This window comes from Bombina bombina, unplaced genomic scaffold (assembly GCF_027579735.1).
Source record: "Bombina bombina isolate aBomBom1 unplaced genomic scaffold, aBomBom1.pri scaffold_1260, whole genome shotgun sequence".
Lineage (NCBI taxonomy): Eukaryota > Metazoa > Chordata > Amphibia > Anura > Bombinatoridae > Bombina > Bombina bombina.
The window spans coordinates 12,771-30,510 of NW_026512458.1; the positions used below are offsets into that span (position 1 = coordinate 12,771).

General features: G+C 42.3%; 1 protein-coding gene across 1 annotated transcript in view; it reads right to left on the reverse strand.

Moving 5' to 3' along the window:
• Window positions 1–9,691: 9,691 nt before the first annotated feature.
• Window positions 9,692–17,740, reverse strand: part of LOC128644325 (ataxin-3-like) — a gene marked incomplete at both ends in the record, with an annotated part of 47,857 nt that continues 39,808 nt past the window's right edge. Inside the window, 2 exons of the mRNA XM_053696985.1 lie at window positions 9,692–9,884; window positions 10,726–10,849. Coding sequence (XP_053552960.1) covers window positions 9,692–9,884; window positions 10,726–10,849 — 317 coding nt within the window. The remainder of the gene's footprint in view (window positions 9,885–10,725; window positions 10,850–17,740) is intronic.

A 17,740-nucleotide genomic window follows, 5' to 3' on the forward strand; every position in this document is an offset into this window, starting at 1 on the left:
TCTAAAACCGGAAAAGATAACAAATAAACTTGAAGTCTTTCGGAAAGACTTAGTAGCTTCAACATAATATTTCAAAGCTCTAATAACATCCAAAGAATGCAACGATTTCTCCTTAGAATTCTTAGGATTAAGACATAATGAAGGAACCACAATGTCTCTACTAATGTTGTTGGAATTCACAACTTAGGTAAAAATTCAAAAGAAGTTCGCAACACCGCCTTATCCTGATGAAAAATCAGAAAAGGAGACTCACAAGAAAGAGCAGATAATTCAGAAACTCTTCTGGCAGAAGAGATGGCCAAAAGGAACAAAACTTTCCAAGAAAGTAATTTAATATCCAATGAATGCATAGGTTCAAATGGAGGAGCTTGAAGAGCCCCCAGAACCAAATTCAAACTCCAAGGAGGAGAAATTGACTTAATGACAGGCTTTATACGAACCAAAGCTTGTACAAAACAATGAATATCAGGAAGAATAGCAATCTGTCTGTGAAAAAGAACAGAAAGAGCAGAGATTTGACCTTTCAAGGAACTTGCGGACAAACCCTTATCTAAACCATCCTGAAGAAACTGTAATATTCTCGGTATTCTAAAAGAATGCCAAGAAAAATGATGAGAAAGACACCAAGAAGTATAAGTCTTCCAGACTCTATAATATATCTCTCTGGATACAGATTTACGAGCCTGTAACATAGTATTAATCACAGAGTCAGAGAAACCTCTTTGACCAAGAATCAAGCGTTCAATCTCCATACCTTTAAATTTAAGGATTTCAAATCCTGATGGAAAAAAGGACCTTGAGACAAAAGGTCTGGTCTTAACGGAAGAGTCCACGGTTGGCAAGAGGCCATCCGGACAAGATCCGCATACCAAAACCTGTGAGGCCATGCCGGAGCTACCAGCAGAACAAACGAGCATTCCTTCAGAATCTTGGAGATTACTCTTGGAAGAAGAACTAGAGGCGAAAAGATATAGGCAGGATGATACTTCCAAGGAAGTGATAATGCATCCACTGCCTCCGCCTGAGGATCCCGGGATCTGGACAGATACCTGGGAAGTTTCTTGTTTAGATGAGAAGCCATCAGATCTATTTCTGGAAGTTCCCACATTTGAACAATCTGAAGAAATACCTCTGGGTGAAGAGACCATTCGCCCGGATGCAACGTTTGGCGACTGAGATAATCCGCTTTCCAATTGTCCATACCTGGGATATGAACCGCAGAGATTAGACAGGAGCTGGATTCCGCCCAAACCAAAATTCGAGATACTTCTTTCATAGCCAGAGGACTGTGAGTCCCTCCTTGATGATTGATGTATGCCACAGTTGTGACATTGTCTATCTGAAAACAAATGAACAACTCTCTCTTGAGAAGAGGCCAAGACTGAAGAGCTCTGAAAATTGCACGGAGTTCCAAAATATTGATCGGAAATCTCACCTCCTGAGATTCCCAAACCCCTTGTGCCGTCAGATACCCCCACACAGCTCCCCAACCTGTAAGACTTGCATCTGTTGAGATTATAGTCCAGGTCGGAAGAACAAAGAAGCCCCCTTAACTAAACGATGGTGATCTGTCCACCATGTCAGAGAGTGTTGTAAAATCGGTTTAAAGATATTAATTGAGATATCTTTGAGTAATCCCTGCACCATTGGTTCAGCATACAGAGCTGAAGAGGTCGCATGTGAAAACGAGCAAAGGAGATCGCATGTGATGCGGCAGTCCTAAGACCCAACATTTCCATGCATAAGGCTACCAAAGGGAATGATTGTGACTGAAGGTTTTGACAAGCTGATATCAATGTTAAACTTCTCCTGTCTGACAAGGACAGAGTCATAGACACTGAATTTATCTAGAAACCTAAAAAAGGTTACCCTTGTCTGAGGAATCAATGAACTGAATGGTAAATTGATCCTCCAACCATGAATTTGAAGAAACAACACAAGTCGATTCGTATGAGATTCTTCGAAAATGAGAAGACTGAGCAAGTACCAAGATATCGTCCAAATAAGGAAATACCAAAACCCTATTCTCTGATTACAGAAAAAAGGGGCACCGAGAACCTTTGAAAAAAATTCTTGGAACTGAGGCTAGGCCAAACGGTAGAGCCACAAAACTGGTAATGCTTGTCTAAAAAGAGAATCTCAGACACTAAAAGTGATCTGGATGAATCGGAATATGCAGATACACATCCTGTAAATCTATTGTAGACATATAATGCCCTTGCTAAACAAAAGGCAGGATAGTCCTACAGTAACCATCTTGAATGTTGGTATCCTAACATAACGATTCAATAATGACAGATCCGGAACTGGTCTGAAGGAATTGACCTTCTTTGGTACAAATGAAGAGATAAAATAAAAACCCCAGCCCCTGTTCCAGAACTGGAACTGGCATAAATACTCCAGCCAACTCTAGATCTGAAACACATTACAGAAATGCTGAGCCTTTGCTGTGTTAACTGGGACACGGGAAAGAAAAGAATCTCTTAGCAGGAGGCCTTAACTTGAAGCCAATTCTGTACCTTTCTGAAACAATGTTTCTGAAACCAGAGATTAAGAACGGAATTGATCCAAATTTCTTTGAAGAAAACGTAATCTGCCCCATACCAGCTGAGCTGGAATAAGGGCCGCACCTTCATAGGTACTTAGGAGCTGGCTATAGGTTTCTATAAGGCTTGGATATATTCCAAACTGGAAATAGTTTCCAAACTGATACCGCTCCTGAGGATGAAGGATCAGGCTTTTGTTCCTTGTGAGGAAAGGAACTAAAATGATTATTTACCCTGGAAAGAAAGGGAAAGCAAAGATGACTTAGAAGACATGTCAGCATTCCAAGTTTAATCCATAAAGCTTCTCTAATGATATCAAAAGATGGTATCACCAATAAAATTATTAGCATGTTATAGAATAATAATAATGCTATAAAATTATGATCTGTTACTTGTTGCGCTAAAGCTTCTAATCAAAAAGTTGAAGCTGCAGCAACATCCGCTAAAAATATAGCAGGTCTAAGAAGATTACCTGAACATAAGTAAGCTTTTCTTAGAAAGGATTCAATTTTCCTATCTAAAGGATCCTTAAAATGAAGTACTATCTGCCGTAGGAATAGTAGTACATTAACAGGAGTAGAGACAGCCCCATAACCTTAGGGATTTTTGTCTCAAAAAACTCTAATCTGTCAGATGGCACAGGATATAATTTGCTTAAACGTCTAGAAGGAGTAAATAAATTACCCAAATTATTCCATTCCCTGGAAATTACTTCAGAAATAGCATCAGGGAGATAAAACACTTCTGGAATAACTACAGGAGATTTAAAAACCTTATTTAAACGTTTACATTTAGAATCAAGAGGACCAGAATCCTCTATTTCTAATGCAAATAACACTTCTTTAAGTAAAGAACGAATAAATTCCATCTTGAACAAATACAAAGATTTATCAGCATCAACCTCTGAGACAGAAACCTCTGAACCAGAAGAACCATTATCAGTATCAGAATGATGATGTTCATTTAAAAATTCATCTGAAAAAAGAGAAGTTTTAAAAGACTTTTATGTATACTAGAAGGAGAAATAACAGACATAGCCTTCTTAATGGATTTAAAAAATAAAATCTCTTATGTTATCAGGAACACTCTGAAAATTAGATGTTGACGGAACAGCAACAGGTAATGTAACAGTACTAAAGGAAATTTTATCTGCATTAATAAGTTTGACATGACATGCAATACAAATAACAGCTGGAGAAACAGATACCAAAAGTTTATAGCAGATACACTTAGCTTGGTAGCTCCAGCACTGTGCAGTGATTTTCCTGAAGTAACTTCTGACTCAGTTGCAACGTGGAACATCTTGCAATATGTAAAAGAAAAAAAAAAAACAACATATAAAGCAAAATTGATCAAATTCCTTAAATGACAGTTTCAGGAATGGGAAAAAAAGCCAAAGAACAAGCTTCTAGCAACCAGAAGCAATAAAAAATGAGACTTAAATAATGTGGAGACAAAAAGTGACGCCCATATTTTTTCGCGCCAAATAAGACGCCCACATTATTTGGCGCCTAAATGCTTTTTGGCGCCAAAAATGACGCCACATCCGGAACGCCGACATTTTTGGCGCAAAATAACGTCAAAGAATGACGCAACTTCCGGCGACACGTATGACGCCGGAAACGGAAATAGAATTTTTGCGCCAAAAAAGTCCGCGCCAAGAATGACGCAATAAAATGAAGCATTTTCAGCCCCCGCGAGCCTAACAGCCCACAAGGAAAAAGTCAAATTTTAAGGTAAAAAATGTTAAATTAAAATGCATTATCCCAAATATGAAACTGACTGTCTGAAAAATAAGGAAAGTTGAACATTCTGAGTCAAGGCAAATAAATGTTTGAATACATATATTTAGAACTTTATAAACAAAGTGCCCAACCATAGCTAGGAGTGTCACAAAAAATAAGACTTACTTACCCCAGGACACTCATCTACATATAGCAGATAGCCAAACCAGTACTGAAACGAGAATCAGCAGAGGTAATGGTATATATAAGAGTATATCGTCGATCTGAAAAGGGAGGTAAGAGATGAATCTCTACGACCGATAACAGAGAACCTATGAAATAGACCCCTTAGAAGGAGATCACTGCATTCAAATAGGCAATACTCTCCTCACATCCCTCTGACATTCACTGCACGCTGAGAGGAAAACCGGGCTCCAACTTGCTGCGGAGCGCATATCAACGTAGAATCTAGCACAAACTTACTTCACCACCTCCATCGGAGGCAAAGTTTGTAAAACTGAATTGTGGGTGTGGTGAGGGGCGTATTTATAGGCATTTTAAGGTTTGGGAAACTTTGCCCCTCCTGGTAGGAATGTATATCCCATACGTCACTAGCTCATGGACTCTTGCTAATTACATGAAAGAAATGTCTACAGTCTTAAAAAGCCCTTGTGAAGCCCTTATTTATTGTCTGTAATAAAAATGGCTTACCGGATCCCATAGGGAAAATGACAGCTTCCAGCATTACATCGTCTTGTTAGAATGTGTCATACCTCAAGCAGTAAAATTCTGCTCACTGTTCCCTCAACTGAAGTTAATTCCTCTCAACAGTCCTGTGTGGAACAGCCATCGATTTTAGTAACGGTTGCTAAAATCATTTTCCTCTTACCAACAGAAATCTTCATCTCTTTTCTGTTTCAGAGTAAATAGTACATACCAGCACTATTTTAAAATAACAAACTCTTGATTGAATAATAAAAACTACAGTTAAACACTAAAAAACTCTAAGCCATCTCCGTGGAGATGTTGCCTGTACAACGGCAAAGAGAATGACTGGGGTAGGCGGAGCCTAGGAGGGATCATGTGACCAGCTTTGCTGGGCTCTTTGCCATTTCCTGTTGGGGAAGAGAATATCCCACAAGTAAGGATGACGCCGTGGACCGGACACACCTATGTTGGAGAAATTTCATGCTCTATCTGAATTATGAAAGAAAAAATTTGGGTTCAGTGTCCCTTTACTTCTATTATCAAATCTGCTTTGTTCTCATGGTAGTCTTTGTTGAAGAGATAAGTAGGTAGGTGTCTGGAGCACAATATGGCAGGAAATAGTGCTGTCATTTAGTGCTCTTGCAAAACTGCTGCCATACAGTGCTTCAGACACGTGCACACATTAGAAACTTGTGTAAAATGCCCTGCTCTATTTGAATCATGAAGGAAATGTTTGGGGTTTCGTGTGCCTTTACAGTGGGGAAAGCTCCAGCAAGGGAGTATGTAGAGAGCATCTGGGGTAGGTTTGGGAAAGTGCTTGGGGGTGTGCGTAAGAGTAGAAGAGTGTCTGAAGGGTGTGCACACGAGTAGAAGAGTGTCTGATGGGTGTGCACAAGAGTAGAAGAGTGTCTGAAGGGTGTGCACAAGAGTAGAAGAGTGTCTGAAGGGTGTGCACACGAGTAGAAGAGTGTCTGAAGGGTGTGCACACAAGTAGAAGAGTGCCTGATGGGTGTGCACAAGAGTAGAAGAGTGTCTGATGGGTGTGCACAAGAGTAGAAGAGTGTCTGATGGGTGTGCACAAGAGTAGAAGAGTGTCTGATGGGTGTGCACAAGAGTAGAAGAGTGTCTGAAGGGTGTGCACAAGAGTAGAAGAGTGTCTGAAGGGTGTGCACAAGAGTAGAAGAGTGTCTGATGGGTGTGCACAAGAGTGTCTGATGGGTGTGCACAAGAGTAAAAGAGTGTCTGATGGGTGTGCACAAGAGTAGAAGAGTGTCTGATGGGTGTGCACAAGAGTAGAAGAGTGTCTGATGGGTGTGCACAAGAGTAGAAGAGTGTCTGATGGGTGTGCACAAGAGTAGAAGAGTGTCTGATGGGTGTGCACAAGAGTAGAAGAGTGTCTGATGGGTGTGCACAAGAGTAGAAGAGTGTCTGATGGGTGTCCACAAGAGTAGAAGAGTGTCTGATGGGTGTGCACACGAGTAGAAGAGTGTCTGAAGGGTGTGCACAAGAGTAGAAGAGTGTCTGATGGGTGTGCACAAGAGTAGAAGAGTGTCTGATGGGTGTGCACAAGAGTGTCTGATGGGTGTGCACAAGAGTGTCTGATGGGTGTGCACAAGAGTGTCTGATGGGTGTGCACAAGAGTAGAAGAGTGTCTGATGGGTGTGCACAAGAGTAGAAGAGTGTCTGATGGGTGTGCACAAGAGTAGAAGAGTGTCTGATGGGTGTGCACAAGAGTGTCTGATGGGTGTGCACAAGAGTGTCTGATGGGTGTGCACAAGAGTGTCTGATGGGTGTGCACAAGAGTGTCTGATGGGTGTGCACAAGAGTAGAAGAGTGTCTGATGGGTGTGCACAAGAGTAGAAGAGTGTCTGATGGGTGTGCACAAGAGTAGAAGAGTGTCTGATGGGTGTGCACAAGAGTAGAAGAGTGTCTGAAGGGTGTGCACAAGAGTAGAAGAGTGTCTGATGGGTGTGCACAAGAGTAGAAGAGTGTCTGAAGGGTGTGCACAAGAGTAGAAGAGTGTCTGAAGGGTGTGCACACGAGTAGAAGAGTGTCTGATGGGTGTGCACACGAGTAGAAGAGTGTCTGATGGGTGTGCACACGAGTAGAAGAGTGTCTGAAGGGTGTGCACACAAGTAGAAGAGTGTCTGAAGGGTGTGCACACAAGTAGAAGAGTGCCTGATGGGTGTGCACAAGAGTAGAAGAGTGTCTGATGGGTGTGCACAAGAGTAGAAGAGTGTCTGATGGGTGTGCACGAGAGTAGAAGAGTGTCTGATGGGTGTGCACAAGAGTAGAAGAGTGTCTGAAGGGTGTGCACAAGAGTAGAAGAGTGTCTGATGGGTGTGCACAAGAGTGTCTGATGGGTGTGCAAAAGAGTAAAAGAGTGTCTGATGGGTGTGCACAAGAGTAGAAGAGTGTCTGATGGGTGTGCACGAGAGTAGAAGAGTGTCTGATGGGTGTGCACGAGAGTAGAAGAGTGTCTGATGGGTGTGCACAAGAGTAGAAGAGTGTCTGATGGGTGTGCACAAGAGTAGAAGAGTGTCTGATGGGTGTGCACAAGAGTAGAAGAGTGTCTGATGGGTGTGCACAAGAGTAGAAGAGTGTCTGATGGGTGTGCACAAGAGTAGAAGAGTGTCTGATGGGTGTGCACAAGAGTAGAAGAGTGTCTGATGGGTGTGCACAAGAGTAGAAGAGTGTCTGATGGGTGTGCACAAGAGTAGAAGAGTGTCTGATGGGTGTGCACAAGAATAGAAGAGTGTCTGATGGGTGTGCACAAGAGTGTCTGATGGGTGTGCACAAGAGTAGAAGAGTGTCTGATGGGTGTGCACAAGAGTAGAAGAGTGTCTGATGGGTGTGCACAAGAGTAGAAGAGTGTCTGATGGGTGTGCACAAGAGTAGAAGAGTGTCTGATGGGTGTGCACAAGAGTAGAAGAGTGTCTGATGGGTGTGCACAAGAGTGTCTGATGGGTATGCACAAGAGTGTCTGATGGGTATGCACAAGAGTGTCTGATGGGTATGCACAAGAGTGTCTGATGGGTGTGCACAAGAGTAAAAGAGTGTCTGATGGGTGTGCACAAGAGTAGAAGAGTGTCTGATGGGTGTGCACAAGAGTAGAAGAGTGTCTGAAGGGTGTGCACAAGAGTAGAAGAGTGTCTGATGGGTGTGCACAAGAGTAGAAGAGTGTCTGATGGGTGTGCACAAGAGTAGAAGAGTGTCTGATGGGTGTGCACAAGAGTGTCTGATGGGTGTGCACAAGAGTAAAAGTGTGTCTGATGGGTGTGCACAAGAGTAGTAGAGTGTCTGATGGGTGTGCACGAGAGTAGAAGAGTGTCTGATGGGTGTGCACAAGAGTAGAAGAGTGTCTGATGGGTGTGCACAAGAGTAGAAGAGTGTCTGATGGGTGTGCACAAGAGTAGAAGAGTGTCTGATGGGTGTGCACAAGAGTAGAAGAGTGTCTGATGGGTGTGCACAAGAGTAGAAGAGTGTCTGATGGGTGTGCACAAGAGTAGAAGTGTGTCTGATGGGTGTGCACAAGAGTAGAAGAGTGTCTGATGGGTGTGCACAAGAGTGTCTGATGGGTGTGCACAAGAGTGTCTGATGGGTGTGCACAAGAGTGTCTGATGGGTGTGCACAAGAGTGTCTGATGGGTGTGCACAAGAGTGTCTGATGGGTGTGCACAAGAGTAAAAAGAGTGTCTGATGGGTGTGCACAAGAGTAGAAGAGTGTCTGATGGGTGTGCACAAGAGTAGAAGAGTGTCTGATGGGTGTGCACAAGAGTAGAAGAGTGTCTGATGGGTGTGCACAAGAGTAGAAGAGTGTCTGATGGGTGTGCACAAGAGTAAAAGAGTGTCTGATGGGTGTGCACAAGAGTAGAAGAGTGTCTGATGGGTGTGCACAAGAGTAGAAGAGTGTCTGAAGGGTGTGCACAAGAGTAGAAGAGTGTCTGATGGGTGTGCACAAGAGTGTCTGATGGGTGTGCACAAGAGTAAAAGAGTGTCTGATGGGTGTGCACAAGAGTAGAAGAGTGTCTGATGGGTGTGCACAAGAGTAGAAGAGTGTCTGATGGGTGTGCACAAGAGTAGAAGAGTGTCTGATGGGTGTGCACAAGAGTAGAAGAGTGTCTGATGGGTGTGCACAAGAGTGTCTGATGGGTGTGCACAAGAGTAAAAGAGTGTCTGATGGGTGTGCACAAGAGTAGAAGAGTGTCTGATGGGTGTGCGTAAGAGTAGAAGAGTGTCTGATGGGTGTGCACAAGAGTGTCTGATGGGTGTGCACAAGAGTAAAAGAGTGTCTGATGGGTGTGCACAAGAGTAGAAGAGTGTCTGATGGGTGTGCGTAAGAGTAGAAGAGTGTCTGATGGGTGTGCACAAGAGTAGAAGAGTGTCTGATGGGTGTGCACAAGAGTAGAAGAGTGTCTGATGGGTGTGCACAAGAGTAGAAGAGTGTCTGATGGGTGTGCACAAGAGTAGAAGAGTGTCTGATGGGTGTGCACAAGAGTAGAAGACTGCCTAGGAACATGTACAAAGGTAAACAGATGCATGTGTGTGCGTAGCAGTTTACAAACTTGACAAGACATACATTTTGGAGAGTGCCTGTGCTTCCGTGTAATAACAGAACATAAGCTTAGGAAAATGCTTGGGGTGTGAGGTAGTGAACAGTACATGGTGGTGTTAAGGTACCTGGTGGTCAGTCAGCAACTGCTAACAAAGATACATGCCATGATGTAATGGTGGGCAAATGATTGATATAAACTCTACAATCTTTTATGGAATTTCTTTTAAAAATAATCCTATGAATAATAATTTGAAAAATCATACAAAAAAAATATTTACCTGAATCAGCATTTAGTGCATCTGGAGTTGCATCATGAGTTTGTGGGGTCTGCTCAGTCTTTAACTGTTGCTGCCTTAAAAGAAAACACTATAAGTGAATGTGATTAATTGTCTAGTAGAAATAAGTGCATTTAATTGATAAAACAGAGGTGTCAATTCAATATTTATGCTTGCAAACAAGAAAGGTCATGTGACACAGAAAGGGTTCTTGCAAGCTTAGAATACATGCCTAATTCTAGTGTTTATGAGATGTATAGATTTTAGTGTATGGAGTAATAATCCCGATGCCCCTTTTATAGTGTTTTTGCTTCCTTTAGATAATCAATATCTTCCCTTAGACCTAAAAAATAGACTTACTTCAGGTTTCACTTTTTGGTTAAAGTGCCATAAAACAGGTTGAGATTTGTGCATATCCTAAAAGGGCTAATTAAGTAAAAACAGTTTGCATTAAAAAGTCGTTTAAAAATTGTTGGGAAGTATTTTAAAATAATTTTCAAAAATAAGCAAAAATACTTAAAATAGTCATGCTGTCTGGACACTGTGCTCCACCCCTCTTATCAGTGTTTAGACACAGGCATTGTATTTCAACCGATTTCACAGATTCTAGGCATGCTCCAGCAGATAATCCCTATTCATTTGTGCATTTTACCAAAACAATGGATATAGCTACAGCCATAAAAGGATTTGTGTGGGGGGAGTTAGAGCTGTACAATTCAGAAACTTAAAAGAAAGGGTTAATGGCGAGGCACTGCAGTATAAATTTGCAGGTAAAGTAATTAATGTACATATTATATTGTGTCTCTATCTCAACTTGTTTTATGTCCCTTTAAGCAGTGGAAAACGGCAAGAAAGCCAAATTAATTAAAAAGTACAAAAACTCAAAAAATATATTTATATTATGAATGTATACATTACTTCTCAAAATATAGCTGTCTTCTCAGTCGTAGTTCCTCTGATGAAAGAGATGCAGGCACACTTGCCCCCGAGGACTGTGGAATATTAGGCGATTGTAACTCTGTAAATTCACTACGATGACCACCTAAAATAATATTTAAATAAGAAAGATAATTTCATATCAATAGAAAAAGCAGAACACATTACGCTCTTCTAATGGATTGCTATAGATCTCTAAACAGTAACATTAAGCAAGACAGTGAATATTAATAGCAAAGCACGTAAAGAATTATTTAGTGAGTTAAAGCCACCAATTTAATATTATAAATTTTAACAATAAAACAACATATATACACACACATACACACACACACATACACACACATCAACTTTGGTTGTGTGTTGACCTAATAAATACTTGAGGGGTTTCAGACTATATTAAAGCATATCCTTCATTCATACAAATATTAAAGTCACTCACAAAAGAAAAGCAACGCTGGAACCCCATAGTCACATCAACTGACTCGTTTCGCTGATTGCTTTCACAAACATGACATGAATAAAGGACATTTTAGTATTTATTGGGTTAAGACACAACCAAAACGGATGAGCATATATAAATATACTGCAACCGTTTGTTGCTTTATGGTACAGGCCTTGCACGCCTTTTAGTGTGTTGATGGTGAGTTTTGCCTTCAAATCGGGCCATAGAAGCGGCCCAGTCAGGGTCTGAATTACACGTAGCAAATGATTAGTGGAAACATTTTTCTTGGTTATTTATAAATGTTAACCACCCTTAAAGTGAAGGTAAACTTTGATGAATGAAAGCCCGTTTTTTAAAAATACTATTAAAAACAGGGGCACTTTCATTCATTAAAGTTTACTAAGCAGCCGTTTTGATTAAAAACTGTGCAAAGAAGAAAGGTAAGTTTATAATCAAAACTGCTGCCTTCTAAACTTTGATGAATGAAAGTGCCCCTGTTTTTAATAGTATTTAAAAAAAAAAAAAAAAAGGACTTTCATTCATCAAAGTTTACCTTCACTTTAAGTGATGTTAAACTTACCTCCCTGGGAACCCCCTTGGTCCCAAACTTTTTATTCTTTCTAATTTTGGTACAAGATACTGTAAGCCAATTACAAACTATACTGCCTGTGCCACTAACAGAAAGGAGAGTATGCTTCCACTGCCTCTGTTTTATTGGCTGTTATGTGACAAAAGTCGTACAACATCTTGTAAAGCAGAGACACCAGAAAGAATACAGCTTTAGTCAAGAGTGTAAGTAATGTTTTTTCTCAGGCAATATGTAATGAATTATTCTTCGCAGGCGATAAGGTTAATAGCTTAAAGAGATATGCATGACATTTTTTTTTATTTCAAAATGTTAAAAACAAAATTTATGCTTACCTGATAAATTTCTTTCTCTTGTGGTGTATCCAGTCCACGGGTTCATCCATTACTTGTGGGATATTCTACTTCCTAACAGGAAGTTGCAAGAGGACACCCACAGCAGAGCCGTCTATATAGCTCCTCCCCTAACTGCCACCCCCAGTCATTCGACCGAAGACAAGCAAGAAAAAGGAGAAACTATAGGGTGCAGTGGTGACTGTAGTTTAAAAATAAAAAACACCTGCCTTAAAATGACAGGGCGGGCCGTGGACTGGATACACCACATGAGAAAGAAATTTAACAGGTAAGCATACATTTTGTTTTCTCTTGTAAGGTGTATCCAGTCCACGGGTTCATCCATTACTTGTGGGATACCAATACCAATGCTTTAGGAAACGGTTGAAGGGAGGGACAAGGCAGGCGTTTAAACGGAAGGCACCACTGCCTGTAAGACCTTTCTCCCAAAAATAGCCTCCGAAGAAGCAAAAGTATCAAATTTATAGAATTTAGAAAAGGTATGAAGCGAAGACCAAGTCGCCGCCTTACAAATCTGTTCAACAGAGGCCTCATGTTTAAAAGCCCATGTGGAAGCTACCGCTCTAGTAGAATGAGCTGCAATTCTTTCAGGAGGCTGCTGGCCAGCAGTCTCATAAGCTAAATGGATTATGCTTCTCAGACAAAAAGAAAGAGAAGATGCGAAGCCTTTTGGCCTCTCCTCTGTCCAGAGTAGACAACAAACAATGCAGATGTTTGACGAAAATCCTTAGTAGCTTGTAAATAAAACTTTAAAGCACGAACCACGTCAAGATTGTGTAATAGACGTTCCTTCTTTGAAGGATTAGGACACAGTGACGGAACAACAATCTCCTGATTGATATTCTTATTAGATTATTATTATTAGCGCTGCGGAATCTGTTGGCGCTCTACAAATAACCGATAATAATAATAATAATATTAGATACCACCTTAGGAAGAAACCCAGGTTGGTACGCAAAACTACCTTATCTGCATGGAAGATCAGATAAGGGGAATCACACTGCAAGGCAGATAACTCAGAAACTCTTCGAGCCGAAGAGATAGCTACTAAAAACAGAACTTTCCAAGATAAAAGCTTGATATCTATGGAATGCAGAGGTTCAAACGGAACCCCTTGAAGAACTTTAAGAACTAAATTTAAACTCCATGGCGGAGCAACAGGTTTAAACACAGGCTTGATTCTAACTAAAGCCCGACAAAAAGCATGAACGTCTGGAACATCTGCCAGACGCTTCTGCAGAAGGACAGAGCAGAAATCTGTCCCTTTAAGGAACTAGCTGACAATCCCTTCTCCAATCCTTCTTGGAGAAAGGATAATATCCTAGGAATCCTGACCTTACTCCATGAGTAACCCTTGGATTCACACCAATAAAGATATTTACACCATATCTTATGATAGATTTTCCTAGTGACAGGCCTTCGAGCCTGAATTAAGGTATCAATGACGGACTCGGATAAACCACGTTTTGATAAAATCAAGCGTTCAATCTCCAAGCAGTCAGCCACAGAGAAATTAGATTTGGATGTTTGAATGGACCTTGGAGTAGAAGGTCCTCCCTCAGCGGCAGAGTCCATGGTGGAAAGGATGACATGTCCACCAGATCTGCATACCAAGTCCTGCGTGGCCACGCAGGTGCTATCAAAATCACTGAAGCTCTCTCCTGCTTGATCTTGGCAATCAGACGAGGGAAGAGAGGAAATGGTGGGAACACATAAACCAGGCTGAAGGACCAGGGCACTGCTAGAGTATCTATCAGCGCTGCCTGGGGATCCCTTGACCTGGACCCGTAACAAGGAAGCTTGGCGTTCTGACGAGACACCATCAGATCCAGTTCTGGTTTGCCCCATAGTTGAATCAGCTGGGCAAATACCTCCGGATGGAGCTCCCACTCCCCCGGATGAAAAGTCTGCCGACTTAGAAAATCCGCCTCCCAGTTCCCTACTCCTGGGATATGGATAGCTGAGAGATGGCAAGAGTGAACCTCTGCCCATAGAATTATCTTTGAAACCTCCAACATTGCCAGGGGGCTTCTTGTTCCCGCCTGATGGTTGATATAGGCTACAGTCGTGATATTGTCCGACTGAAATCTGATGAACCTGACCGCAGCTAGTTGAGGCCAAGCCTGAAGAGCATTGAATATCGCTCTCAGTTCCAGAATGTTTATCGGAAGGAGGGCTTCCCCCTGAGTCCACGAACCCTGAGCCTTCAGGGAGTTCCAGACTGCACCCCAGCCCAGAAGGCTGGCATCTGTCGTTACTATAGTCCACTCTGGCCTGCGGAAACTCATTCCCCTGGACAGATGGACCCGAGATAACTACCAGAGAAGAGAATCCCTGGTCTCTTGATCCAGATTTAGCAGAGGGGACAAATCTGTGTAGTCCCCATTCCACTGATTGAGCATGAAAAAAGTTGCAGTGGTCTGAGATGTAGGCGGGCAAACGGAACTATGTCCATTGCCGCTACCATTAGGCAGATTACTTCCATACACTGACGGCCAAGAAGTGGAATGAAGAGCACAGCAGGAAGTTAGAAGCTTTGATAACCTGACCTCTGTCAGAAAATTTTTCATTTCTACTGAATCTATCAGTGTTCCTAGGAAGGAAACTCTTGTGAGAGGGGAGAAAGAACTCTTTTCTTCGTTCACCTTCCACCCGTGAGATCTCAGAAAGGCCAGAACAATGTCCGTATGGGACTTGGCGATTTGATAAGTCGACGCCTGTATCAGAATGTCGTCTAGGTAAGGAGCCACCGCTATGCCCCGTGGCCTTAGAACCGCCAGTAGGGACCCTAGAACCTTCGTAAAGTTTCTTGGTGCCGTGGCTAAACCGAAGGGAAGAGCCACAAACTGGTAATGCCTGTCTAAGAAGGCGAACCTGAGGAACTGATGATGATCTCTGTGAATCGGAATGAGGAGATAAGCATCCTTTAAGTCCACGGTAGTCCTATATTGACCCTCCTGGATCATAGGGAGGATGGTTCGGATAGTCTCCATCTTGAAGGATGGGACCCTGAGAAATTTGTTTAGGATTTTGAGATCCAAGATTGGACTGAAAGTTCCCTCTTTTTTGGGTACTATAAACAGATTTGAATAGAAGCCCTGCCCCTGTTCCTCCCTTGGAACTGGGTGGATCACTCCCATAACCAGTAGGTCTTGAACGCAACGTAAGAATGCCTCTCTATCTGGTTTGCAGATAATTGTGAGAGATGAAATCTCCCCTTTGGAGATGAAGCTTTGAAGTCCAGAAGATATCCCTGGGAAACAATCTCTAATGCCCAGGGATCCTGTACGTCTCTTGCCCAAGCCTGGGCGAAGAGAGAAAGTCTGCCCCCTACTAGATCCGGTCCCGGATCGGAGGTTACTCCTTCATGCTGTCTTAGAGGTGGCAGCAGGTTTTTTGGCCTGCTTCCCCTTGTTCCAAGCCTGGTTCGGTCTCCAGACTGGTTTGGACTGGGCGAAATTTCCCTCTTGTTTTGCATTAGAGGAAGCTGAAGCTGCGCCACTCTTGAAGTTTCGAAATGAACGAAAATTATTCTGTTTGGTCCTTAATTTATTGGACCTATCCTGAGGAAGGGCGTGACCTTTTCCTCCAGTAATATCAGAAATGATCTCCTTCCGGCCCGGTCCCCAATAGGGTCTGTCCTTTGAAGGGGATGTTAAGAAGCTTAGACTTTGAAGTAACGTCTGCTGACCAGGACTTAAGCCATAGCGCCCTGCGCGCCAGAATGGCAAAACCTGAATTCTTAGCCGTTAGTTTGGTTAGATGAAAAACGGCATCAGAAATAAAGGAATTAGCTAACTTGAGAGCTTTAATCCTGTCTAAAATATCATCTAACGGGGTCTCCACCTGTAGAGCCTCCTCAAGAGACTCGAACCAAAAAGCCGCTGCAGCAGTAACTGGGGCAATGCATGCAAGAGGCTTGATAATAAAACCTTGAAGGATAAAAATTTTCTTAAGGAGACCATCCAATTTTTTATCCATAGGATCTAAGAAAGCACAACTGTCCTCGACAGGGATAGTTGTACGCTTAGCTAGGATAGAAACAGCACCCTCCACCTTAGGGACTGTCTGCCACAAGTCCCGTACAGCGACATCTATGGGAAACATCTTTTTAAAAGCAGGAGGGGGAGAGAACGGCACACTTGGTCTATCCCATTCCTTAGTAATAATTTCCGAAAACCTCTTAGGGACCGGAAAAACATCAGTGTAAACAGGCACTGCAAAGTATTTGTCCATTTTACACAATTTCTCTGGAACTACAATGGGGTCACAGTCATCCAGAGTCGCTAAAACCTCCCTGAGCAATAAGCGGAGGTGTTCAAGCTTAAATTTAAAGGCTGTCATTTCAGAATCGGACTGAAGTAACGTCTTCCCTGAATCTGAAATCTCACCCTCAGATAGCAACTCCCTTGCCGCGGCTTCGGAGCTTTGTGAGGGTATATCGGACATAGCTACTAAAGCGTCAGAAAGCTCTGTATTTGTTCTAGCCCCAGAGCGGTCTCGCTTTCCTTGTAACCCTGGCAGTTTGGACAATACCTCTGTGAGGGTATTAGTCATAACTGCCGCCATGTCTTGTAAGGTAAACGCATTGGACACGCTAGATGTACTTGGCGTCACTTGAGCGGGAGTTATAGGTTCTGACACGTGGGGAGAGCTAAATGGCATAACCTCCCTTTTGTCAGTCTGAGAAACATCTGGTGATAAATCTTTAAATGCCATAATTTATAGAAATTTCAGTACATTTGGTACACATTCTAAGAGGGGGTTCCACAATGGCTTCTAAACATATTGAACAAGGAGTTTGCTCTATGTCAGACATGTTTAACAGACTAGTAATGAGACCAGCAAGCTTGAAAAACACTTCCATAAATGTGAAACAGCAATTAAACAAAAACGGTACTGTTCCTTTAAGAGAAAAAAAACTATCACATAAACTGCAAAACAGTGTTAAAAAGTAGTAAACTCTTCGAAATTTTTACAGTGTGTATAAGGGACTAAAGCAGCATTGCACTAACTTGCAAATGGATGATTAACCCTTTAGGCCCCAAACCGGATTTGAAAAACGTTAAAAAGCGTTAAACAGTTAAACACCTTGCCACAGCTCTGCTGTGGCTCCTACCTGCCCTCAAATACGAATTAGGGAAGAAATAAGCCCTCTATAGTGGTCTTCAGATGCCAGAGGACTCCTTTGGGGAAGCTGGATGTCTCAGTCTGAATATGAACTGCGCATCTAGAGCGTGAAAATAGGCCCCTCCCACCATGCACTCGATGTCAGAGGGCCTTAAGAAAATACTCCTGGGAGTATCTGACTAGCCATGTGGAACATACCTCAAAGCAGGTAATCTGCAGACCGTTCCCCCAACTGAAGTCTTTCCCATACTCTTCAGTTTTGCGTGAGAACAGCAATGGACCTTAGTTACAAACCGCTAAGATCATCAACCTCCAGGCAGATTCTTCTTCTAATTTCTGCCTGGGAGTAAAACAGTACGACGACGGTACCGTTTAAAAATAACAAACTCTTGATTGAAGGTAAAAACTACACTAAGTCACCACATATCTCTTATACTTCCTATCTTGTCGAGAGTTGCAAGAGAATGACTGGGGGTGGCAGTT